The sequence below is a fragment of the Thermobia domestica genome, chromosome 8 (genome assembly GCF_964235325.1).
Source record: "Thermobia domestica chromosome 8, izTheDome1.hap1.1, whole genome shotgun sequence".
Taxonomy (NCBI): domain Eukaryota; kingdom Metazoa; phylum Arthropoda; class Insecta; order Zygentoma; family Lepismatidae; genus Thermobia; species Thermobia domestica.
The window spans coordinates 150,181,586-150,208,725 of NC_137461.1; the positions used below are offsets into that span (position 1 = coordinate 150,181,586).

The 27,140-nt window shown below is 34.7% G+C and overlaps 1 protein-coding gene across 2 annotated transcripts in view; it reads left to right on the plus strand.

Annotated features, from left to right (window-relative positions):
- Positions 1-12,229: 12,229 nt before the first annotated feature.
- The window catches only part of LOC145691857 (retinaldehyde-binding protein 1-like), a 62,837-nt gene continuing 47,926 nt past the window's right edge, over positions 12,230-27,140 (plus strand). The window contains exons 1-2 of one of the 2 annotated variants that reach the window (XM_081767170.1): positions 12,230-12,509; positions 22,890-22,981. In XM_081767170.1, the coding sequence (XP_081623296.1) occupies positions 12,410-12,509; positions 22,890-22,981 (192 nt within the window). In that variant the 5' untranslated portion in view covers positions 12,230-12,409. The remainder of the gene's footprint in view (positions 12,510-22,889; positions 22,982-27,140) is intronic. The other variant, XM_081767169.1, reaches the window with a different exon arrangement.

Consider the following 27,140-nt stretch of genomic DNA (forward strand, 5'->3'; position numbering starts at 1 on the left):
GAAATTTGAAAGGGGGGGGGGGGCAATTTTACATACGTAGGTAATGGAGGTAGAACTGCACGTATTACTGTGTATCGTTTATTCTCATTGTTGTTTTCTACATAATGAATAAACAGGATTTATCCTTGGGCCACCAATATGATTACGAGAAGAATTTAAGGTCAAACATTCAAGGGCAAACTAAATAAATATTGTTAATGTTTCCATAACTAAATGAAGACTTAGAATACGAGACTAATTTCAAAACAATCCTATACATCTGTGTTTAACATGGAAGAAAAACAATTGTTTTCAAATGTTGGAAGTAGACCTTTTGAAGTGTTATTGCTGCGAAGTGTGCTATTGGTTTGTAAGTAAAATGTATTTCTTTCGAATTAATTTCATATATTATAAAATTAGTAATGAAAATCATGGGTGTCTCTGGCACGTAAAACTCGAAGGGGAACAACTAGAACAAAGAATGCTTTTAGATTCCATCTAAATTTACGTCAAAATTATTTAAAAATTTGAAGGCTAATTAAATTCAGAACTTGAGGAATCCAGTTTCTACCTCTATTAGTACAATTAACTGTAATTTTATTCAATCGTTGGTGGGGCATTTCTGTAGTAATTTCCGTATACGAGGAATGATTAAAAAGTACGGTGAATAATATTATTAGAAACAAAGTAATGAGTTTACATGGAATGTGATTTCATCTCCTTCAAAGTACCGGTACTGTCTTTGACTACCAATGCACTTGTCCCGATCCCGACATTAAATCTATGACTGGAAGCATTTCCGGAAGCCTTCTGTTGGAAGGGCGTTCAGCTTCTCTGTCCTGGCATATTCAATGTCAGGAACAGTGTCATAACATTTTCTTTTAAGCAAGATTTTAATTTGTGGGAAGAGGCAGAAGTCGCATGGTACTATATCTGGAGAGAAGAGCGAATGTGGACAGACAAGAATATTTTTTTTGCAAAAAACTCGTGGATCGAAAGCAAAGTGTGGCACGGTGCGTTTTCGTCTTGAAGAGGGAAGCCATTTGAACACTTAATCGTCGGTTAAAATGCTCTTGATAGACCCATGAGAGCATGTTTGAGCATGTTTGAGCATGTTTGTGCAAATCATTTGTGAATCTTTCTGCATTTTCATGTGTTTTTAACGTCGAAGGACGTCCCGATCGTTGTTAGTTTTCAACCGACACCTTGCCTCTTTTGAATCGCTCATATCACGTGTAAACTGTCTTCAATGCCACCTCTTCATCACTAAGTTTGATATTCCGTGAGTTTCTTTGGCATGTTTTTGCATCTTAGATCAAAGCTTACCGTAATGCTTAAGCGCGACAGGCACTCTTAAAACGTTCTTACTCTTCTGCCTCTGGAGTCCAACTAACATGTTATAACTCGTTCAGACTCGACATTGACTTTACCAAAGGTTTAGGCTACCGAGCTTACTAATTGAAATGGATATAACATCGATAAAACTACATTCAACGACCTTTTTGATCATACCTTGTACTACGATACTTGGGGAACTTTGTCTTAATGTAAGAATTGTCCATTAATACTACATTTCTCTGCCTTCCTCATTTTCCTTACATCATACCTTCTGCCACATCACTCTTGAGTACAATTTCTTCTCTAACAATACCGTAATATATTTTTAATTAATTCATATTGTATTCTTTTACTTCTTTTATTTCTGATACCTTTCGTTCTTTCATCATTCCAATTACCGAAGATTTCCCATTATCCTCAACGTAGAATTTCTTTTAGATCTCAAGTACAATATTTTATTGAAGTCTTTTCGTATTGCCGACGTTCCTCCTCCTCACGATGCGGTATTCAAATGAAATGAAATGAAATCTTTAGTTTTACGTCCCACGGTTGTGCCGGTTAGGCTAAAGGAGACGGCGATTATGAGAAATGAATGAAATGGTGGAATGAAGAAAGTGGGAGGAAACGGGAGAACCCCGAGAAAACCCACGAGCACGGTGTTTGTCCAACACAAAGTTCACACGGTGCAAGCTGGGATCGAACCAGGGACCCCAAGCACCAGAAGTGAACGCTCTACCACCGCGCCCCCGCGGTATTCAACACATGGATCTTTTTATAATTATTTTATACAGTAATTAGCATTAGCAAAACATCTTAATGATATTTCATTATTTTTCACGTTGCTTTCAACTTATCGTTTACATATCTATAATCTATTCGTTAATAATACTACCTAGGATTGAAAATTAGTAGGTCTACTTTCTTTGGCCAGATTTCTATAATTGTCTCGGACTCAATTATGCCAACCACTATTGTTTTCTTCCTTCCTTTTAATTTATTTTGTGAGATTTTTAAAAATCTTTTCTGACAATTATGTTAAGTTTTGATTTAGAACAACAACCATATCGTCTGAAAAGCAATATACGTCTCTTTAATTACTATCACATTAATCTGTTCCCTAATATAACTCTAATTAAATAATATTTTATATAGTAAATAATATCACTGGAAGGCAAACATTTTGTCGAACATCTCCTCCAACTTCAGTATCCTATATCATTTCTTGTCTTTTAACTTTAAATGGTGGTCCATGTGTAAGTGTCTTCCGTGCTTGGTCTTTCATTTCATTTCTTAGTATTCTAAGATTAGGTTTCATATCTTTTGTTAATTCTCCGTCAAACAACCTGAAGAGATACAAGCGTACTTTTCCGCTTCCAACATTATCGTTATAGAAAACGAACGGTAATACACTGAATGCTGACTAAACTGCGACCACCTATATAATACCATGTTCGTTCACTTTTCCTAGAACGTCGTACTTGACACGACGTGGCATGAACTCCCTGATACGTCTCCACGGACATCTGACACTATGTATTCCTGACATTGTACCATAATGAGCCCATAGGTTTCACTGCAGGAGCCATGGCGCGAAGAGCTCGTTCCACAACAACCCATAAATGTTCAATAGGATCAATATCCGGTGAGTTAGGGGATCAATTCAAATGATGCAGTTGTGTGGAAGCACCCCCAAAACTATATAGCAAACTCCACCTGATTGTACAGCCACCAGCAAAAGTATCTCCCCCCGTAAGTGTTCTAATACCATTACTTGGGGTCCACGTCATTTGCAGTTGTGAGAACGCCTGGATATATGCAACCATACTTACACGAAACTTTTATCGGCACTAACAACAGTTTGTAGCACTGATCCAGATGTTTATGCAGGTAAAATTGTAAAGTAGATGACTAACGAAACATTTCTCCATTCTGAGATGAATCTCTATGGTTCGTATTGTCTTGTCCAATAAACACCATATACTATTCTAAACATTGCTGTGTATGTAATGTATTTTTTCGTTATGTATTGCAACATCTTTTTCTTTCTGGAGTGAAGAATCATCTGGCTTGTCACACTGACTATGTATTGAAATTGACATTGAAATATTTGAAAAAGTTTGAAACTGGCTGGGAGTTGAACCCGGGTCCGCCGAATAGAAGTTCAATACGCTAACCACTTACCTACCGCGTAACTTCAAATTCAACCCAAACTATTAGCCAGTTAAAATCATTGCATGTAAGAATATACACAAGATACTAATCCTCGTACAAGGAGACGTTCCCTATGTGTCACAATAACTTACACGAGATTTCCTTCTTTAACTCAAAAACACGTTATGTAGACCTTTCTCAATGACGAAAATATTAAAACGTTCTGCAAGTTGAGATTGTCTCATAGTTTTTAACGACGGTCCCAGTTAACATTACTATTCTTGCTCACCTTAACTTGTAATTTCCACAAAAGAAAGACGGCAGACATTATTTTTTCATTCTTTGAATTGTATCAACACGTGTGGAAATAGGAAACTATTTTTATATCTTCCGTAACTACTAGTTTATTTTCTTATATTGGTATGAGGAATTTGTAGTAGAGTGCTAAAGTATGAAACTCGAATGCCAAAAACAGTGTTTGAATCCCGTTTTCATGCATATTTTCTGTTTATTTTGTATGGACGTTTTCTTCTTGTGAAATGTAGAAAAAGAAAACTTATAATGTAAACAACGTGAAACTCAAGCTACCTCATTCCGAAAACGTCCATGGAACAGCGATGGGCAACTAGCTACCTCTCGGCAAAAATTGGATGCCTTGCAGCGATAATCCCTGTGGTCCCACTTTCGTTTTGAAAATTATATCACCAGCGGCAGAGGCGCGACAAAACGCCAATGAACCACAAATTACTCCCCCAAATATGTCACATCACCTATATGCGTGATTTATTTACATTAAAGTGAGTCTTAAAAAATACTAAGGAAAAGTACTCCGGAGTGGGCGCGAACCACCAACCTATTGATTAGTAGGCGGGTGTTTTTCATGCTTCACCACGAACGGGATGAAGGAGACGTCGCATGTAGAGGGATAAATCGTTAAGGTCTTTCTAATTTGGCCAATCAGACTGCTCCTTAATGTAAACAACCTGAAACTCAAGCCATTGGCTTTTACAATCCAAGGAAAGCTAAAATAGTTCTAAAATAAATAACATTTCATTATGGAAAAATGTTAAAGATATTTTCAAATTAGCCACTTTTTTATATAAATTTCAACAGAGTAAAATTCTAAATTAATATTAACAACTTTCGAAATTGAAACAACTACTAAACCTCAGGCTTTGGTACTTAACGTTTACAAAATGTTGACATATCTTTAAGAAAGTTATTTTCTGAAGCACACTGCTTTCATTCTTTTAATTTTTGCCCAACATGATACCAAACAGCTCAAGTGGCCAGATGGGTTCAAAACAACAATACACAATCGAAAGACTAGCTACAGTCTATCCACTAGAAATGTTTCTAAATATTGGTTAATCGGTTAACAGGTTTGGTTATGGTTTACGTTTCAAACCGAATGTGTCGTCTTATTTCAGAAACCAAACAATAATTGGTTCTGTTCGGTTTGAAACAGACACTGGATTAAACATTTTGAGAATATTCTTATATATTGTGGAACAAAGCTCAAAATACATGGAATGATTTCTTTTAGATTTAGTAATTGTGGATCTGCTATTTCAATTTTGAGGGTAATTACGATTCCACATGCCTTTCTCTTAATAACTTACTTTGGAAAAAACACGAAATAGGAAAACTACCGTTTACGAATCCTCTAACCTTCCAGGTCTATTGGCCTTGACCATTCCCTGGAACAGCGCCTATATATATTTCGTCTTCCTATCGAATAGGTGTTCCTTTAATGACACGTTCAGCTGTTATAGTTACACATGTCACTAGAGTTTCCCATGAAACGCTTTCCCTTTTCTCGTGATCCCAATTTTAGCTAAATTTCTGGCCAAATACGCACTGCTCCTCGTTAAACAGGACGTCTGCTACATACTGCCGTATAGCAATACTCTCCAAATATGGTGAATTATCCACTAATAGTGTACAATTTTCCGCCACACATGATTCAGTAGACTGACTTAGCAATCGTGGTTATTTTATGAAACTTTGGTAGTTCCAGGGATAGACCGTGTTTGTTTGTGTCATATTCTGTAGGAATTTGGATGCAATTTGATGTTAAGCGGTGCAGTTTTGCAGTGTCAGTCTCTTGCCGCAGTACTTTGACCTGAAAATTCTTATAGAATATTTTTTTAAATGAAATTTGTCGTCGTTTCAGTTTCGTTTTATGCGTAGTGTATTACACAGAATTTTCGATTTTTCACAACAGTAATCCTTTTTCTTGTTGCAATTGTCGTCTACCTGATTGGATTCTTTTTGTTCGTCAATCTTTTCCAGAATAACTGAGAACATGTGGATTTCAGGGCAAATGTGCTACTATTATCTACTTACAGTCAAGAATACAAAGAATATAACAAATTATTTAATATTACGGCAATTAAAAACTATATTACATACTATATTAAGTGTGATTATCTGTGTGCACATGTAATAGGAATACATGCCCTACACAATAACTTTGAGAGTTGTTTGATAACTTCACATATCAGCAGACATGTTTCGAAGTGTATTCATTGTAGAATAGCAGAACAACAAGTATTTTCAAAGGAACATAATGTAACCGCAGAACAGTAAAATTATTGCTTTGAAATTATTTCTATTATACCATGGACGAATAAATCATAAAGCCTTCCTGGGCGATTTCTTCGTATTGGGAGTCTGTCATAATATAACGAATGAGAAAAGCAACTAAAATAGTTTACATAACTTGTTTTCTATAGAAAAATAAAACGGAACATTGACACAAAGTCATACTCACACTTCGATGAAAATCAATTATTATGAAAATTGTGAAGACTATAAAATACATATTTCCTCTGCTGCTATTGGATGGATCAAGACGAAAGTTACAGTTTAAGTTGAACATAGAATAGGACATATAAATACATTTTATTATTCACCTAGTTAGCAGTGTTACCACTTAATAACTGTACATTGACACAAAGTCATACTCGTACTTCATGGAAATCCATTATTATGAACTCTGTAAAGACTATAAAATACATATATCCTCTGCTGCTATTTGATGGATCAAGACGAAATTTTCAGTTTAATTTGAACATAAAACAAAACATCTAAATACATTTTATTAATCACCTAGTTAGCAGTGTTGCCACGTAATAACTAAAAGAATCGCGAGAAGGGACTTTTATTAGGGAAATTTTCTTAAATATCCCTCAATTATTTTTTCTTTGTACTCAGAAATGTCTCGTTCGTTACGTAAACTGAAAGCCTACACTCTTCCAAATCGATCGAGGTATAACTTGTTCCAGTATTGCACTGACCGTCGGAATATTGACATAAAGTCATACTCGTACTTTCATGGAAATCTATTATTATGAACTCTGTGAAAACTATAATAAAACAAATTTCCTTTGCTTCTATTTGATGGATCAAGATGAAATTTTCAGTGTAAGTTGAACATAAAATGGGACACATAAATACATTTTATTATTCACGTAGTTTGCAGTGTTGCTACATAATAACAAAAGAATCGCGAGAAGGGACTTTTTAGGGGAAATTTTCTTAAATATCCCTCAAGTAGTTTTCCTTTGTACACAGAAATGTCCAGTTCATAACTTAAACTGAAAGCCTACAATCTTACAAATCGATCGAGGTATAATTTGTTCCAGTGTTGCACTAACGGTCTGATCTACGGTCATTTAAAGAGACCCCATCGATGTCTGTAAATATACACAGGTGCTAAAGGGTTAAGGGCCCCAGGACCCAGGTGTTGCAATTATATGTTGATCAACAACGATTTTTTGATTGTAAGTACCCTAAGGAACATTTTTAATATAGTAGCAAAAGTTCCGTATGGGGGGTGAGTTATCACCTCCTTGGCCCATGGACTATTACGGTTGCGTTGAAATATCAAATAAAAACGTAATACTTTTGATAAAGTGGATACTTCCAGATATCTAGGATCAATATTAACAGACGAAAATCATGTTCACGAAGAAATTAAATGTCGACTAAAAGCAGGGAATTCGTGTTATTCTGCAGTTTAAAATGTTTTGTCGTCGAGAATTCTGTCGAGGAATGTGACGCTGAAAATATAAAACGATAATCACGCCGGTTGTTCTGTATTGTTGCGAAACATGGTCGTTTACTCTGAGGGGAGAACGTAGACTGAAAGTAATTGAGAACAAGATCTTGAGACGAATATTCGGACCCAAGAGGAACGGGAATGGGGAATGGCGGAAACTTCATAACGAGGAAATACATATTTATACAGGTTACCAAACATTGTTAGGGTAATCAAGTCTAGAAGGCTCAGGTGGGCAGGTCATGTAGCCAGATCGAAGAAAGTAAGAACGATCTCAAAGTCGTAACTGGAAGACCAATCAGAAAACGACCATTAAGAAGACCTAGGAGCAGATGGGAGGACAATATTAAGATGGATCTCGTAGAAATAGGAATACAAAGTAAAAACTTGATCCAGTTGGCTAAGGGTAAATGTCAGTGGAGAGCTTTTGTGAACGCGCATTGAACCTCCGGGTTCCATAGGCCATAGAGGAAGTTAGTTAATAATGTGAAAGACTAAAGAAATATGGGCGTACCCTTCAACAGTAAGACCATATGAAACATAGATTTAGAGATTAAAGTGGAATCCAAGCCGCATGAGCTTCCACCAAGAACCGAATCAGAATCTATCCTGCGCCAAAGACAGGAATAAGCCATTTAAGCATAAAATTTACCTCAAGTATTTGTGGTTTAAGTATTACAAGAGGAAGGGGTGAATTCATTCCTTCTTGAAGAAAATAGACATATTATTTACGTAATTCTTTCCTACAAAGTAACAAATTTTCTTGGAAGTTTCGTAACATTAATAATAATAATAATAATAATAATAATAATAATAATAATAATAATAATAATAATAATAATAATAATAATGGATAAATGTGATAGATATTTTCTAGAGTTCTTACCATTTGGGGGTTGAAATTAGCCAAGGTTGACGAAATAAATTTAACCCTTATATCGATTCGAACCAATTTTCACCAGGAAAATCGATAGTCAATTTTTGGTGCAATGTCTAGTATATTTTCCTTTAGGCTTCCTAATTTAATTGTCTTAACTGTTGAGGTGGAAATCTAGAAGAAGGAAGATTAAAATTCCTTATTCTCAATTTTAAGAATGTTTCACAATTTTCTCTCTAAAAAGTATTATATTTTGGTACAATATTTTGCAAATTTTATTTTAAGTTTCTTTAAATTCCTTAGTACTTGCGCTCGGAAGTGTATTTTTGTAAGGTGTCTCCACTCTCTGGGATTAAAACAGGTCATTAAGAAGGAAGTGAACGCCACAGATATTCACCACACATTGCATATTCTCTCGTTGCATTGCAAATAGGCTTGCTTCTCTGTTACTGTACTGTTTTGGCAATCGTCAATCAAGGCTAAGAGGACGACAAATTTTCTCCACACTTTAAAAACGTATTTCGGGATAACTTTCACTAAACAAATAAAAAACCGAACTTATATATATTAAAGAAGAAGTGTGTTTTCTTGAAAGCTTAGGAAGTAATCCTATCGATTGGGGTCGTGAAGGATAAGATCAAAATTGCCCGATAATAATAAAAGAAAAACTTTTTAGTTTGTTTCTACAGTGCACAATATCACTATGGAAGTGTAAATATATTAAAATATATTATGAGAAATGTTGATTGAAAACCTTGGTTGTTCGTTGAAAATCTTCAACATATAAAGGATGTGTTAAAAACATGAATATGTTATGCTTTGTTGCTAATAGAAAGATAATTAGCAGCTATACAACATTAGTCAAATCCAAACTCAGAAGAAATTTTCAATAAGGTGGTAAGAACTAGTTTACGGTTGATAATGTTGTTGTAGCTGTATCATTAGCATAACAAGTAAATTATGCATAATGACAAGCAAAAGTACGAAGGTCGTCTGAATGATGTGCAAACATTGATTTACCTCTTCAAAATTGTGTTTATTTTTCAAGAGAGTCTCGTTTGGCAGAACATACACTTCGTTCAAACAAATTTAAGCCATCGCTCGTGCTAGAGACATTCCTCCAGTCATCAAAATAAGCCTCAACTGATGCTCTGAACTTTTCATTATGATAAATTCGAAGCTCCTTAAGGTGCTTCTTCAGCTCTGTGAAGAGCCCAAACCAGTCGAGCAAAGTTTGGTGAATAAGGAGGATGTAGAACCAAATCATATCCTTTTCATTGTGTCCATATAGGGACGAACATTATGGTGATACAAATTAAGTGTCTTCTGTGATAAAATCGGCCTTTTGCTTTTAGTTTTTCTTGTAGTTCATACAGACGTTCAGGTTAATATTCAGCGGCATGGTTTCCTAGGTGGAGTATAGTACAATGGTTCTCAACCTTTTTAGACGGACGATACACTTTACTGAACATCCAGAACACTTTGTTTTATATCTTTATTATAAATAATAATAATAATAATAATAATAATAATAATAATAATAATAATAATAATATCCATTATAATAGTGAAACCAATTAGTTTTTATAATGACTCTATATAACACTGAGCATTAGTGCTACCGCTGCAGGTGTTGACTGTTACAGTCTGTCTCAATTTTAACTAATTATTATTAAATTCTTCATGATTTTTAAATTCTAAAATTTCGCGACCATCTTAGGGGAATGCGTGACACGCCACTGTTGCGACACATCTGTTGAGAACCACTCTTATAGTAAATGGGAAAGTGTCTTCCGTCTTAAAAATCCCAAACAATAACTTTTTCAACAAATTTCATTCAGCTGACCTTCTTTTGAAGTGAAGAATCAGGATGCATCCATTGTTGCCCACGAGACAAGATGAGACAATACAAGTAATAAGTTTTTTTCATTTTTTTCTAGTAAATTTTGTAATAATCTCGTCTCGTTTCAATTCATTCTTTCTCAACTTGATCTCGATTTTCGGAAAGCTTCCCTCGCCTTGTTTTGTAAATTTATGTAAATTTTTGCTTTAATTTCATCTTAAAGTTATTAGAATCCTTCAGCGAGCGTCACTAGAGGTCCACAAAATGTGTAATACAATAACATTTAAATCATGCATATTATTGAAATAAATATTGTAATAACTTACTTATCTTTAAAAGTTGGTAGGTGTTCTCGGTTATGTTCATACAATCACTTCAGCATTTTATAGTTTTTATCCTAGGAGTCATGTAACACTAAAACAACGTTTGAGATGTAAGTCTTGGGAATTGATGTTGATCACGAAACCTCAAAATTTCTCATCTCGTCACAAATTTAAAATGGTACTTCTTGTGTCGACTTTCGTCTTGAAAACAGGACGAATCGGGAAATTTATTTTCTCCAGTACAATACTAATTATTTCTTTCCCCTTAATGTAGTAATGTATTCATGTTTTATCGGTGATTATTAATCAATGTATAAAATCAGATGATGTGTTTATTAAAGCAAGCTATGTTGTCCCCAGGAAATTGTATTCAGATTCGTTTTGGTCAAATATTTCAACACCCATCTTGCAGAAACTTTCGTCACGCATAATTTGTAATTCCAGAGATGAAATATTCATTCATCTGAAATGCTTAGAGCTCCTGACATATCACATTCATCCTTAATTGGTAGTAACACATCGAGCACTTTTACATTAATGTCTGATATACTGATAGATTGTGCTCGTTTGTCTCACATATTACATTCCAGGCTTCACGATCACGTTTAAACCCATTTTTCAATTTTATTAGAATTGAAAATGATGTCGATCAGTTCTCAAGAGCATTTTTGGTATAAGTATATTTATATGGCGTATTTCACTAAATATTTAATGCCTCCTTGGTATTTAAAACTTAAGGGTACCCATTTTAAAACAAATATACATAATTGCATTTATCTACAACTTCAGCTATTTACACTTCATGATAATTTTTTCTCAATCCACTTTCGTAAATAAACCAAAACACAAAAAATCTTACTTTTGTTTAATGTAAGCTTTAATATGTTGGCTCGAAAGTTTTTATGAAACGTTCCGCGAGCTGTGATGGCTCAATAGTAGAGCCCTCACCTTTGCTTCTTGGGGTATCTGGTTCGACCCCAGCTCGCGCCAACTGAACTTTGTGGTGGAAAAACACCGTGTGTAGGGGATTTCTCAGGGTTCTCCAGTTTCCTCACACTTTATTCATTCCACCATTTCATTCATCTCTCATCATCCCCGTCTCCTTTAGGCTAGCCAGCATAATTGTCGGACGTAAAACTGAAAGATTTCATTTCATGAAACGTTCCGAGTTGGAAGTTCGAACTCAACATCGGGTTATTTTTGCAAAATCGAGCGACGGTAAGACATGAGATTTTAAATTTATGATTTTAATAAGATTCCTCATGAGGAATCATTCGAATCTTCTTTCTACTTTCCAAAGTAAGGATAGTGTACTGAAAGATGAAAATAAAAAAGACAGTCTTTTCAAAAGCATCTTTAACGATTTTGTTTATATTTCATACATTAGTATTTTATTAACAGCCTCATATTATGGTATGAGTCATTTCAGAAGAAGTAGTTTACTCATCGATGTTAGGTTTTCCTGGACAATTTTCTATTATGACTCAGACGATTTTGTTCATATTCATAAACAAATGTTTCATTAATTATTGTTTCAAAAGTTAATATAATAGGCAATGACATACAAGTTAGGAATGTGCACCTGTCATTCAAATGTTTTCTTTAACTTGTGTTTCTTAGTTAGTTTTTTTTTTTCTTGTTTGTTTGTTTGTTTCTGTTTGTTTCCAATATACAGTAAAATTAAAAGTTATATTACGAGTGAATGTTAATAGATATAGAGATACAGAGGACTGCATGATTCATACGTACAAGTAAAGGAACTAAATAACAGTTATAATTTCAGAGGGAAAGTGGCATTGGGAAAGAGCGAAGCCAACCAACCTGCTTCCAATATGAGTGACTTGAACTTTTCACTAACAAATAGTTATGACAATATTCTCAAAGACCAGAAAACCAAGGAATCTCTCAAAGAATTAAGGCTTTGTGTCAAAGGTAAGATATTGCTTTTGAGATGATACTAATAGTTTCTTATAAAAACTACTTAAAAGAAAACGTTTCATCACTCTCGTAAAAACTTAATCCAAAATGCATATATAATGTTCTCTCCTGTATTATAAATAGACATCAAAATCTCAAAACTAATTTAAGAATTAGAATTCGCAGTATAGTTTTTTTTTCTCCTAAATAACAGAATAATTAGCAAACTATACTTAGATGTCAGTATTACGATATTTCGTTATAATCTCCTTTTCCATGGGAATACTGGAAAATAGATATAGAATCTAAAATCTAAATAAATGATTATAACATTCGCAAATACATATTAGGTGTTCCAGGTAGTAAGGGCAAACTCAATTAAGACACGCTTCCTGAAAATATAAGGTAAAGAGGTAAGGTAAGAGTAATCGTCCCTTTATTTTGAAATTGTACTTTCGAAAAGAAAGAGGAAATTCTTCCACAAACCATCAAGGACGCCAATCCTTAGAAGCTGGGTGACCCGGCCCCCCAATGCTAATGTGGACCCCATGTATTTTTATGAATATGTAACTTTATATATTTATAAATCCTCATATATGCCTTTTACGACCCTTGTCTGCATAAAAACACACATCTGAATATCCCCTCCCTCCTCACACACACACAAAGTTACAGAGAAATTGGCGTTCCTGCAAACCATATATGTAGACACCAGAATCAGTTGACACAGAGCAGTTGTATTACTACTAAAACACCTTAAATGTATGTTAATTTTCGAGCTTTCAGATTTCAAGCAACTTTGTGGAGTTCACCCTTACTACCCGGGACGGCTCAGATTTTATAGTGTTTAAGATTTTAAAGAGAATATGCGGAAAACAGGAATCGTTATTGTCCGCCTTAATGTAAAAAATCTTAACTGCAAATTTTAGTGATGTTAAGTTATGGAGTACAATGGATCATGTTGGACATAAACTTCATATTGAAGCAATTATCAACTAAATTTTCTAAAATTTAGAGGTAGAAACAGGATGTCATTGTTCATTAAGAGAAAAATGTGTACAAATCATCTTAACGGAAACCGTTTCTCTAAAAAATCTGTAAAATAATACTTATTAACTTGTTTCCTAAGACCGACAATTTGTTTATTAGCAAAAGCTTTAGACGCGTGTCAAGTTAGACCAATCACCAACACTAAAACGACTGGAACATATCTCAGAATTATGGGCTATTTATGGGCTAATTAGTTGCTCTAATGCCAATTTTTGGGCTTCTACTGTTAGCGGGAAATCGGATTCAAAATCTTTTTTTTTTTTTTTGATCAGGGATCGCAAAATTTTTGAACGGCCCCTAAATCGAGTTTTCGTAGCTTTTACGGAATAAGCACATCATACTGACATGTAACACTTGATAAAACTTGACGATAGATACTATACATAAAAGAAACAAATACGTGTTTCTTCTTCTTCTTCTTCTTCTTCTTCTTATTATTATTATTATTATTATTATTATTATTATTATTATTATTATTATTATTATTATTATTATTATTATTATTATTATTATTATTATTATTATTATTATTACTATTATTATTACTTTGCGGAAAAACGGTTTTAGGGAGCAAAAGCCCGCATCCAAAATTTTGAAAGTTGACCCCGAAAGTTAAGAAGTAGGCCGAAGTGACTGAAATTGTGCACAGATATTGTAGACGTGAAATGAGGGAATACATGTTTCGTATTTTCTTAAAAAAATAAAACGGTTGGGTGTGGCACGGACCCCTTCAAACATTGATCATAAAATATCAAAAGTCCTAATAACAGTACGTGAGAACTGCCTAAGGGACATGAAACATTGCAACGGAACTTTGTGTTGGTACAATACGCAAAAAATAAACGGATACGTGTTTTTTTTCTGCGAGAAACGGTTTTAGGGGGCAGAAGCCCTCACCCAAAGTTTTAACTGTTGACGCTCGAAAGGCAAGAAGAAATGGACCGAAATGAATGAAATTTTGCACAGATATTGTAGACGTAAAATGAGAGAATACGCGTCTCTTATTTTCTTAAAAAAAAAAAGAAAAGAAAGAAAGAAAGAAAAAGAAAAAGAAAAAAAAGATTGGGTGAGTCACGGACTTTCCAAACCTTTGATCATGTAATATCAAAAGTCCTAATAACAGTATGTCAGAAGTGGCTAAATGACACGAAAAATCGCAACGGAACTTTGTGTATGGAAATACAAAAAATAAACGAATAAGTATTTTTTAAATTTTCTGTAGAAAACCGGTTTTAGGGGGGTTAAAGCCCCCCAAAATTGGAAAGTTGACGCCCGAAACGCAAGAAGAAGTGGAGCGAAGTGAATGCATTTGTGCACAAATATTGTAGACATAAAACGAGGAATACATGTTCCGTATTTCCCTGAAAAAAGAAAAAACGGTTGAGTGGGCCACAAATCCTTCCAAACCCTGATTACGAACAATCAAAAAATATACGTCAGAAGTTTCTAAAAGATATGGAGAATTGCAAGGAAACTTTGTGTAGAGACAATACGCAAAAATAAACGAACGGAAAAGTTTCGTTTCTGCGGAAAACAGTGTTGGGGTCAAGAGCCCCTCCGAAAAAAGTATATGTTACTTAGTAGCGCAGGAAGGCGTGGACAGAAACGAATGAAATTGTCTATAGATATTGTATATGTAAAATAAGGCAACACGTGCTTCACAAGTGTCCCTATCCGTTTTGCTTCAAATTTGGCACATCAACAGTAAGCAAAAACAGTATAGTGTATTTTATAGTACGCTCGGGAGGCGCCTTTAACATTTACCAATGCTTTTCCGCATAAACAAAAACACGTGTTGATTTCTTTTCTGTTTACTGTTGTGCAAATTTGAAGCAAATCGGGTGGGAAAACTTGGGAAACACAAATTGCTTTATTTTACATATGCAGTATCTATACATATATATATATATATATATATATATATATATATATATATATATATATATATATATATATATATATTAGCTTCGGTGCACTCCTTGCTGCGCTAGTACGGTTATGTTTACTTTTTTTCGTAGGGAGCCTTGGCCCCAGCACTGGTTTTCAGGCAGAATCTAAAAACACGTGTTCGCTTATTTTTAGCGTATTGTCTCCACACAATGTTTCGTTGCAATTCTCCATATCCTTTCGGAACTTCTGACTATACTTATTTGCAAATTTGATATTTCGTAATCAACTGTTTCGAGGAATCGAGGAATTTATGCCCCACCCAACTTTTTTTTTTTTTCAGGAATATACGAAACACGTAAGTCCTGATTTTACGTTTACAATATCTGAGCACAATTTCATTCACTTCGGTCCACTTCCAGTGATGAGCGCAAGAGTCCTGGTCTTGCAGTTTGTGCAAGAGTCTTGTATGCAAAACCAACGCCAAGACTGGGAATCCCAATGCAAGACAAAGACGAAGACCAAGGGATGCAAGACCAAGATTCTTGCGCAAGAGTTTTGCACCAGTACCGGCACTACTTGATATTTTTATAGAATGTACAGAATCATTACATCTTTCTAGATGTATAGATTTTTTCTAGAATCATGAAAAATGTATAGAATCATTACATCTTTCACTTGGATTTCAAAGCTTCAATAAAAATGCCGCTGGAGTGAATGTGTTAGCAGTAATTTATCCAATCCGTGTGAGTCGAACTGTTTATGTAGCATATACCTACAGTATGTCGCTTTTTGAGGCATGACTACTCTATCGTTAGTTGTGTGAGATTGTGAGCATTAGTCCTCCATAGTAAAACAAGAGTAAATGTTAGTCATCGCACACCCGGTGGAAGACTGTCAAAATTACACTTTTGTGGGAACATGACTTTTGAAGTTTGTTATTCTATCGAAATCGCTCTCTGGCATACTGGTATTTCTGCCATCTACACTGTAAAAAATCGTTGTATTTCAACGACATGCTTATGTGTTAACACGATTGTGTTAAAATATAACACAAACAAGTGGTTAGAACAACTCACTCTCCATTTGGAGTTGTGTGTCAAATGCCGGTAGTTGAAATGACACACAAAATGTGTGTTAAATTAACACAAGTGTAGAATCTTCGGTGTTGTGTTCTGCGTGATTGTCAAATATGTTGGGCATATAATTATAAAGGTTTATCAATTTAAGCTATAGACAAACACAGTAGAAAGAAATACTTAAACAAATCCAGGTATACGCAAAATTTCATCTCCCACATTTGATGCATTTATTGCTTCTTTTTCTCAGCGAATGTGTACTACGTATCAACTTTATTAGATAGCAACTGTCGCCGTTAATTTGAAATTGAATATGGAAGAATTATAAAATAAAGTAAATAGACAGTCGTCATTTTGTTATAAAATTAGGTCTACATCTTATCCCGAATGGTTATCGTCGAATATACGCAGCTTAAAGAAGCACTCTGATTAGCCAAATTCAAAAGATCTTAACAATTTATCCCTCTACAAGCGACGTTTTCTTCATCGCCTCCGTGGCCAAGTCGGAAGAGCACGCTGCTAGTAATCGAAAGGTTGGTGGTTCGTGCCTTCTCTCGCCACTGAAGTATTTTTTTACTTGTTTAAAATGTTTTTCTTTTAGACTCATCATAATGTAAACACATTACGCATATAGGCGATTTACATATTTTGAGGAAGTAAATTTGTGGTTCATTAACGCTTACGGCACGGCTCAACACCAGTTGTGTGTTAAACGCCAACACCGTGGGGTATGTGTTGAACTAACACCGCATAGTGGTAGTCACGCTGCCTTGTGTTAAAATTGAGTTGAATTAACACAACCATTTTTTACTGTGTACAGATTATGTTTGTTTAGTTACGTTTATGCTAAAATATCATAAGGTAGAGCTCGTTTCTCTCTCTCTATTCTCTTTTGAGTGATGATAACTCAAAACTTCCGTTTTTTGAGTTGTAACACTCTTCCACCGGGTGTGGGAATGCAGACTCCGTGTATCTTTGGTATTTCCTTGGTACTTGCTGGAACACGGAAAGTGATAATGAATTGGAACGGTTTTTAGAAAAAGACGATCGAGAGCATAATTCTATGAATTGTTACAAAGTATAAGAACTTCAGTGTCTGATTTACTTTGACCAATCATTTGATTCATTTACTTTCTGGGATTTTGAGAAATCACACAAAGAATAGTTGTGTCCATAAGAAACGAATAAGCGAAAAGTAAACTAAAACATGTTTTGGCCGCGGTCGCTCAGTGGTAGATCGTTCAACTCTTGTGCATAGAGTCCCTGCTTCGATCCCAGCTTGCGCCATGTGAGTTTTTTGGTAGACAAACACAATGTGCCGTGGGTTTCCTGGAGGTCTCCCGTTTCCTCCTACATTTTTCATTTCACCAATTAATTAATTTTCATCATCACCGTCTCCCTTATCTTCGATGCATAATCGTGGGATATTCAACTAGATATTTCATTTCATTTCAAAACATATTAGCGTTGATGTTCTTCCAATACTAAAGAGAAATGTAGTATTGAACATCGGTAATATTGTACACCATAGGGGTCGACTACATGGATATGTCTTTGGCTCCGATGCTCAAGCGTCCATTGGAAATTATTAGTATGTTAACATAAAATTAATATCGAAATAACATTTTCATGACATTGACGAAAATTTAGTGCATGTAACCACAAGTTTGATATCATGGGTGGATGTTTATACGTTGAATAATTGTTTATCAATATAACTTTTAACCTCCTTAAGTATACAGCACATAGAGGATTTGAGCGATGTAACATTATACAACAATAAATAATCCCTAATCACAAGTGACTGATTTTGTACAGTTATTTCTAATAACTTGGAATTTGATGCCGTTATTTTGAATTTCCATGGGCGTCTCTGGCAAGTTAAAGTTAGGGGGACGGAGACGACTAGAATGCTACTAGGCCCCAACTGAATTTACGTCAAAATTATTAGTGAATGGTAATTTACTTGAATTATGAGGCTAACTGCATCCTCATACTGCCGTTACCAATAGAATGGTCAGATTAAACATTAGTATTTCCACCAGTATTTGTTGTTCATTTGTTTCCGAACTGTCCCAAAGTCGTGAGCTGCATATGGAGCTTACAATGACTATATTTTACATGACTTACAAAGTTATAATGAGAGAATTACATTTTTTAAAGATTCTGAAACAGGGGACTTGAAGCTCAATTAGATCAAAGATAAGTAAAGGAGGACACTTATTTGCATTTACTTGGAACATCCACAAGCGCATGCCTTCTGTACGTACCAGACGTTTTATTTGGAACCGAAAATATGCGTTTTAGATCCATGCTTAAGTTGAGTGCAGTAGTGATGAAATCACTTAACTCACCCATTCATCATAGTTTTCTTCAACTATGAAATCACTTAATTCACCCATTCAATTCAATTCACATCTTGTTCATTTCTATCTTAATTTCTGCATTGCCATAGTAGTTTTCCCTTGCTACCTTCTATTTCCATGAAATTTACCTTCATATACCTTATTAAAATGCCTCTATCCTTTTCAATTTCTCTTGTCACCTTTACTTCTATTGTATATTCCTCTTTCTTTGTAGATTTCTTTTTTTTTTTTTTTTAATTCGCAGATCAACTTTCTATATACTCTTCCACTCCTCTGGTGTTTGGTCGTCATAAAATCCAATTGTTGCTGGTTAAGCAATGACAAAAGTGTGTGACTGAAGCCGAGATTACTTTGACTAACCAGGAAATGTAGCTTTCTAAAATACATGCATATATTTCCTTGGAAGTGACACACTTCAAATGGATATTTCAATCACACCATCCTAATATTTAACAACACAAAAAAATTATTTGTTTTGCCTCTTTGTACTTCTTACATATAGATCAGCACTGGCCAGTTTCATCTCCTCAACAAAATATTGGGGGTACACGTTTCCCTGTCCCCTTCGTCAGAAACATGCATACATTTCCTTGGAAGTGGCACACTTCAAATGGATATTTCAATCACATCATCCTAATATTTAACAACACATATAAAATTAATTGTTCTGCGTCTCTGTACTTCTTTCATATAGATCAGCACTGGCCAGTTTCATCTCCTCAACAAAATGTTGGGGGTACACGTCTCCCTGTCCCCCTCGCCAGAAACACCCGTGTGTATTTTTAATATAGGTCACACACAGTTGAGTCGTTTCCAGTTTTCACTCAAATTATTCTAATATATTAAGAAGTTTGTTATAATGATTATTATTTTAGTTTTTTCTCTCTTTTCTGAACAATATTCCTAAACATATCATCATCATTATCATAGCTATTCTGCCATTATTGGCAGGTCACTTGATGCAACTAGAAGCTTCGATGTACGGTAGTCCTCAGCTAGTCTCTTCGTCTTGACGTAGCAATTTTCTGTTTTAATATCGTCCTTCAACTAGTTTCCTTCTCCCCACCCTCTCGTTCCTTCTACCAAATCCTCTAGCACATTCCCCATAATACAATTTCTTCGCAGCCAAAGTTCCAACCAGTTCCTCTTCCTCCTCTTAATTGCATCTAAAATTATTCTTTTCTCTCCTAGTGCTACTATTTCTAACACCTTCTCATTCGTTTTCCGTTCAACCAAGCTAATTATCTACTTTTTTTCTTCATGCCACGTTTCGAAAGCATTTTTTCGTCGCTTTTGCGTAATGTCCATGTTTTTGCCCCATAGAATACATATTGGAATCAGTAAAACAAAATCTCAATATTTTATTGAAAGTTTGTTTAATATAAAGATTAGCTAATCGTGGTTAAAAAGAAAAAATATCTGATGCCTTTAGAGTGTAAAAGTAATTTTGCAATTCACGGTATTTCAGTGATCACTGCCGTCCTGATTTTAACTAAGTGTTTCGTCTAAAATTAAGGGTTTCGGAGTTATTTTTGTATTTTTCTTCAATAAATACTCATTAATTTAATAAATTCTTAAATTACTCCGAAACGATTAATTGTAGAGGAAATGTTTTTTAACATGTTTTAATGCAAATTTAATTTCCTTTAAAATGAGCCAATTTCGAAAAAAAAATTGGTCCATAAATAACTGAGATAAAGCATGTTTCTTTGACTCAATTTTGATAACATCATTAACACATTATATATATCATCTCCATTATTTATGGAAAAAAGTTTCTTCGTATTTGGCTCATTTTAAAGGAAATTAAATTTGCAAGAAAATATGCTACCAAAGTGTTTCGTCTAAACCAAACGGTTTTCGATTTAGTTTAGCTTTTTTAAGATAAAAACTATTCATTACATTAAGAAATTCTTTAATAACTCCGAAACGGTTAATTTTAGAGGATACGTTTTGTTGTCATGTTTTATTGCAAATTTAATTTCGTTTAAAATGAGCCTTTTGAAGAAAATCGGTTCTTAAATAACGGAGATGGAGCTTGTTTCTTAAATCGACTTCTTCGCTATTTTGATGACATCATCACATGAGTTCGGACGTTTGATCGAGTGTTTCCCGGCGGTCTTCTGTTCTTTGGTATACATGTAAGAACTGTGTAAAATTCCAGACTGGTAGCCGGATGTGAAATATTTTTACGCTAACACCACGCACTATAACAGAAGAACTGGATCAAAATATGGCATGTTAATTCCATCTAAAATGATTGATCATGGAAGGAGTTGAAACAAAGAATTAGATCAACGAGTAGTTACGGGTATTTGTTGGGATAGTTTTTCATTTTAATTTTGTTGAAACAAACTGGTAATTTGTAGAAGTACTTCCTTTCTCTTAGGACAGTTTCTTGCTCAGGTAGTGTTGCTCTCTTTCAAATCTCATTTAAAAATAAAGTAGAATGAAATAAAGAAATGTTGTTTGGAAATTGAGACGTTTTCCGTTTTTCTTAAAGCAAATCTTTGTTTTTCTAAGTCGAAACTAAATTTAAGGATGAAAAGTAACAAAAGTGAAGTGAAGGATCTATCATCCAGTTTCGAAGGAAGACGAATACAGTACAAATTGATCATTCTGAAGTTTCAAAATACAACCAGATTTATTTTTGCATACTGTTACAACTAAGGTAGCATCTACCTTCGAGAAATTATTTTACAATTTTATTACTGCTACACAGAGAAAAATCCGTTATCCGGAAAGCGGTATATTGTACAAATATCCGGTATCCTTATATTTACTATAGAAATCAGTACGGAGCATACGTTATCCATATCCTACGTATGTACTGCCCTTAAATGTTACATAATGTAGTTGGAGGATGTCTGACATCTAACAGTCTTCCGAGTATTACATATGTATACGTATGTTACATATGTCAGCTATATGTTACATACGTCCATCTGTATGTGAGATCCTGACCGCCAAAGACAGTTTTTTTTTCGTTTGTACGGAAAGTACGTTTATTCGGAACACTTATACGGAAACTACATATAAAATATACTTTTTCAGTTATACGTTTGCTGTACGTTAAGTCCAAAAACTACAGGACTTATACATATAGTAGAGCGTCGATTATCCGAAGTAATTGGGGGACATGGGTGTTCGGAAAACAGGTTTGTTCGGATAATCGAACTGTACTGTACTGTACTGCACTGTACTGGACTGTACTTCTACAGCCAGTGCCAAACCGACAGAAGTGTGCTGATTGTTGAAACAGAGCGACTGGCGGCTTGGGCGGTCAGCAGCGCCTTATGAAGGCCCCATTAGAAGCAATGTTCCGCCAGCGGTGGCTCAGTGCGGCGACTACTGTGGGAAACTTGGTTTGGGAGTGAGGGGGATGATGAACGGTAGGGTAGGAGAGTAACAGGTGCGAGCGAGTACACAGTACGGTTAAGCGGTCGTTCGGTTGACCGACGTTCGGATAATCGATGCTCTACTGTATAACTTACGTTTCCAAGTACGCCACATACGATTTTTCTCAGTGTAGACCTAGTAGAGATAATTATTATATATTACAACCATCACAAATAAGTAAATATTGAGATAGACGTCGTGTATATAGATATTTTATTTAAAAAGATCAACTGGTAATCTGTGTCTGAACTGGGCAGAAATTGCACAAAGCATGAACTGTAGTTATTTGAGTAGAGTGGTGACCGCAAAACTGTGGTAACTTATAAACAATATTCGATTATACTAATTTTTCCATTGTTTTGTTTGAGCACCATTTCAAATTCGAAAATATCAACTTATATTTTAAAATATTGTGCACATTTAAGACTCGCAAAACTAGTTATTTGCAATAAGTATTGAGTTGTATATTTTTAGGTCACTATTGTTGATCATTACGTCATATTTAGAGATATCTACTATTCAAAATTTCAACTGAAGTTGCATTTTTTTATGTGATTCGACTTTAAAGTATAATAAAAGCTGTACATTGTTACACTTTTTTTGTTTTTAACCAGCCGAGGAGAATCTCAAAGTGAACACTGATGACAGTTATCTAATGAAGTTTCTTTGGTCAAATGAGCTCGACACACAGAAAGCATCTGAAAAGGTAAGGTTTGGTAAGGGAAATTGAGTTTATGTACATTAGAAAATTTATGTTTTGTAATAGGTTCGTAAATTTTCACATAACTTTATTGCTACTTTTCTACTTTAGTCATTAATGTAAAGTAGTACATAGGGGCTAAACCAGTAGTTCTCAAAGTGGGGTCCGCAGACTCCTGGGGGTCCGTGGGACCTAGCCAGGGGATCCGCGACGCCTAAAAATTGAAATGTGTTGTAATAAAATGGAACTCACAGCTGTTACGCAAGAAGTACTTTTTCAGTTACTAAAAAGAGAGAATTAGAAATTATACCTACGTTACTAAATTTCTGCCCTGAAATTAGTCAACCGTTATATAGAACTACTTCAAGTGGGAGAGATGTCTTCTTTGTTAGGGCACTTTTTTCAAAAACCCTTGTAAATTAATTGTACGACGCCTCGGAATTCCATGGATTTCATCTTCAAGTGGCGGAAAGCTCCCACCGTTACCATCAATTCCAGATTTTAAAAAAAGAAGTAAATGTTAGTCATTCCTCTGCTTATAAACATCAAGCCTCCCCCAATTCTAGGATTTCAAAAAATATGAGAAACCCCTCCCAAAATATGTTCTTAGATATGCCACTGCGAGTAACTCTTGACTCAAATTGGTTTGAGTGTGCGCTGTAAGTACGAGGAGTAGTCTAAAAAGGCATTTCAACATTTGATGCCTTTCCCCACCACTTACGTATGTGAGCAGACTTTTTCTGCTCTTTGCAGTATTAAAACCTTTAAAGCGAAATCGTCTTATTGTAGAATAGGACCTAAGATTGATGGTGACAAAAATTATTCCAGATTTCAATGCAATTATGGAAAAACATAAAGAATTTCATTCCTCACATTCGTGACGCCATATTTGAGAACGTTGTTTATCAATGAATTTCCTTTTAAAATATTATTGATTTTTAGTCTTGAAACTTACTGTATTTTCAATTGAAATTTCGTTCACTAGGAAACAATTATGTATCTTAGAATAAATTACTTATTGCATTATTTTTCATGACCTTTTTCTTGTCAGTGGTAATTCGAATTAGTATACTTTTTAATACCTATCTGAAATTTCAGATAGCGTTACAAGGGGGTCCGCAGATTACTTCCCGAATGAACAGGGGGTCCTTGTTATCGGAAAGTTTGAGAACCACTGGGCTAAACTAAGTAAATGTCTCATGAACACCACTTTCACAGAAATTCCCAGAGAATTCTCAAACAGTTTCAAGTGAGCGACTTACTAAAGAAGGAAAAGATGAAAGAAGGACTTATGAAACAATTATAAAACCAAATGTAGTGGGCAAAACAAAAACCAGAAACAATTTAAGTTTCTGGGGTAGCGAATAGTCCTGGACTGAAGTAAATATGGTCTGTGTGGGAGAATATAAGGGCTTTATTGCAGTTTAGAAAGGGCGAAAAAAAAAAGATCTCTATTAAAATTAAAGAAACAAGGAATCTTGTTCGAAACATTTTACATATATAATTCACTATTCCATGCTTATATTGTCCTCACAGTTCTATCTAAATAGCATCTCAACAAGTACGTGCATCTGTTGCACCAAACTTGAGAGACTTGGAGTGTGTGATTAGTTGAATATTAAATTAAATATTTAATGTTGATTATAGGGATGATGTTATACTTCAGCAATGCTAAAAATTCATAGCCTAAATATCGTTTAAAAGGTAACGTTTCAATTTTAACTATATATGTAACAATTAATCATTATTACAGCTTACATCGTTAACATAAATCTCATTCCATGATCCGATTACGTATTACAAATCATCATTCAGAAACTTCTAACAAGTCAAGCTTTCTTCTTTTTTATATCAACGGCATGTGTATTAATTTAAAACAGATTCTGTCCCGATTCTGCCCCTAACATTCTCCTCCCCTCTAACAAATGTTCATTCATACCCCCATCTGTCAGGAGGTTTCCGTTTTCTTTGTGGCCTTCTCCAACCGTCAGTCATAACTGTTCCTTCTCTATCATTATAGCTCATTTCCAAGTTTTCTGGAATGTCTTGTTTTAAATAAGTATTATCCACCCTCCTATCCACCTCAGAATGACATGTACTATCACTACTGCATCTTCTCTTGTAGAATAATTTTGTGTTTTTCACTTCTGTCATTCCCTTATTTTGACTTGAAACTGTGTCAGCCATCCTTACTTGATGTGTATGACATTTACGTATTGAGCCATTAACAAGTACTTCTAATGTGTTATTGCCTGTGTATCTAATGAAACTTACTTTAATAAATTTAGGAAGGTCTGTTCTGTAATTTCGTACCCAAACGTTCATACCTTCCTTTAATTGTGGTTCCGGCTTTTCTTCATTCACACACCACTTATTTTCTTAGTTCGGTACTGAAGTGCTTACATTGAACCAAGTAGCAGATTTGAAAGAAAATACCAAAGAAGCCAGTGATGTATGTATAACCTTCAAAGGAGTATGCAATAAAGTGTAATTAATTTCTTTCAACCACTGCATCACAGCTTGCTTGCTAACTTTATATCCATTTTGAATATAGCGTTTTATCAGTAGCTTTTTAAAAGTCTGCACTGCTCTTTCTGCACTTCCATTGCTCTCCGGTGAATACGTTGGTATATTTAATAATTTGATATTTCTTTTTCTACAATATTCTTGAAATCTTTGACCTTTAAAAGATGGTCCATTATCAGTCACAATAGATTCTGGAAATCCAACTAATTGAAATAATTCTTCCAAACATTCTAAAGTAACAGCTGCATTAGTAGAATCTACTTTCCACACTTTGATCCAATGGGAAAACGTATCTACTACAACTAAAAACAGGAAACCCAACAATTGGCAATGGTCTATATGTATCCTATTAAACGGCTTGCTTGAAGTAGGCCAAGAAGAATAATTATTTTTAGGCACATTGTTTGCCACCGCAGCACAAATCTCACACTTCCTTAAGTAGCAACGGAAATCATTAACCATGTCTGGCCATGCTAATCTAAGTGTAGTATATTCTCCTAGATGATTCTGGTGTAACCTTTTCATGTACCGTTCCCTTAACTGTCTAGGAATTACCACCTTTTTTATTTATTAATTTGTATGTTGTAATTTTTGAACTTCTGCAAAACATGGACAGTTCTTTGATGACATTCTTCCAGAGTATTTCCCCAAATAAGTACATTGTCCAGATAACAAATTACTCCAAACAAATCTCTTGTTACTGTATCCATGAATTGTTGAAATATTTGAGCTGAGCAATTAAGGCCGAAAGGTAATCGATGTTGCAAATATAAACCCCAAGGAGTATTTACCACTAAGTATATTTGAGAACTTTCCTGCACTTCGAGTTGTAAGTAGGCCTGTTTTAGATCTAATAACACAAAATAATTGGCTGAAGTTAGCTTATTGAGTACATCTTGTATTTTTGGTAAAGGATAACATCCTTTTTCAGTAACTAAATTAAGGGTACTTTTGAAGTCTAAACACAATCTTATATTACCATTTTTCTTTTTGACTATTACCATAGGTGTAGCCCAATCTGCTTCTGTAATTTTCTTTAAAAATCTGCTTTACATAATTTATCCAATTCGTCTTTTACTTGGCTTTGTAATGCAAACGGTATATCGTACGCTTTTCTAAATATAGGCGTAGCACCTTGTTTAACAGGAATATTTACTTTAAAATCCTTAATTGGTACATCAATAGATCCTTTGAAAACATCTTCAAATTGCTTCAATAATTGCTCTTTCAATACATTTACAGATGGACTATTTTCTCCCGCAATCTTTCTTAAATCATCTGTAGTACCAAACATATTTATCAATTGACTCCTCCACTCTGGTTCTAACTCATCTAACCAACTTCTGCCTAAGATAGGATGGAATGGATCTTGTTTTATTATCATTAAGGACAAACAATCCTTGTAGTTCTTGTGTTCTACAGTAACCTTACATTTTCCCACGGTGTTAATAGGTGATCCGTCTGCATTATTCAAACGATCTTGAAAAGTTTCGATCGAAGTGTCTTTCAGCAAAGGTGATTTATAACCTATAGCAGAAACAGATGCTCCTGTATCAAGTAAAAATTTGATAATTTGTCCATTACATTTCAAATAAACATAAATAGGATCCCTGAACATGGCTTTGCTAGCGTTCACTTC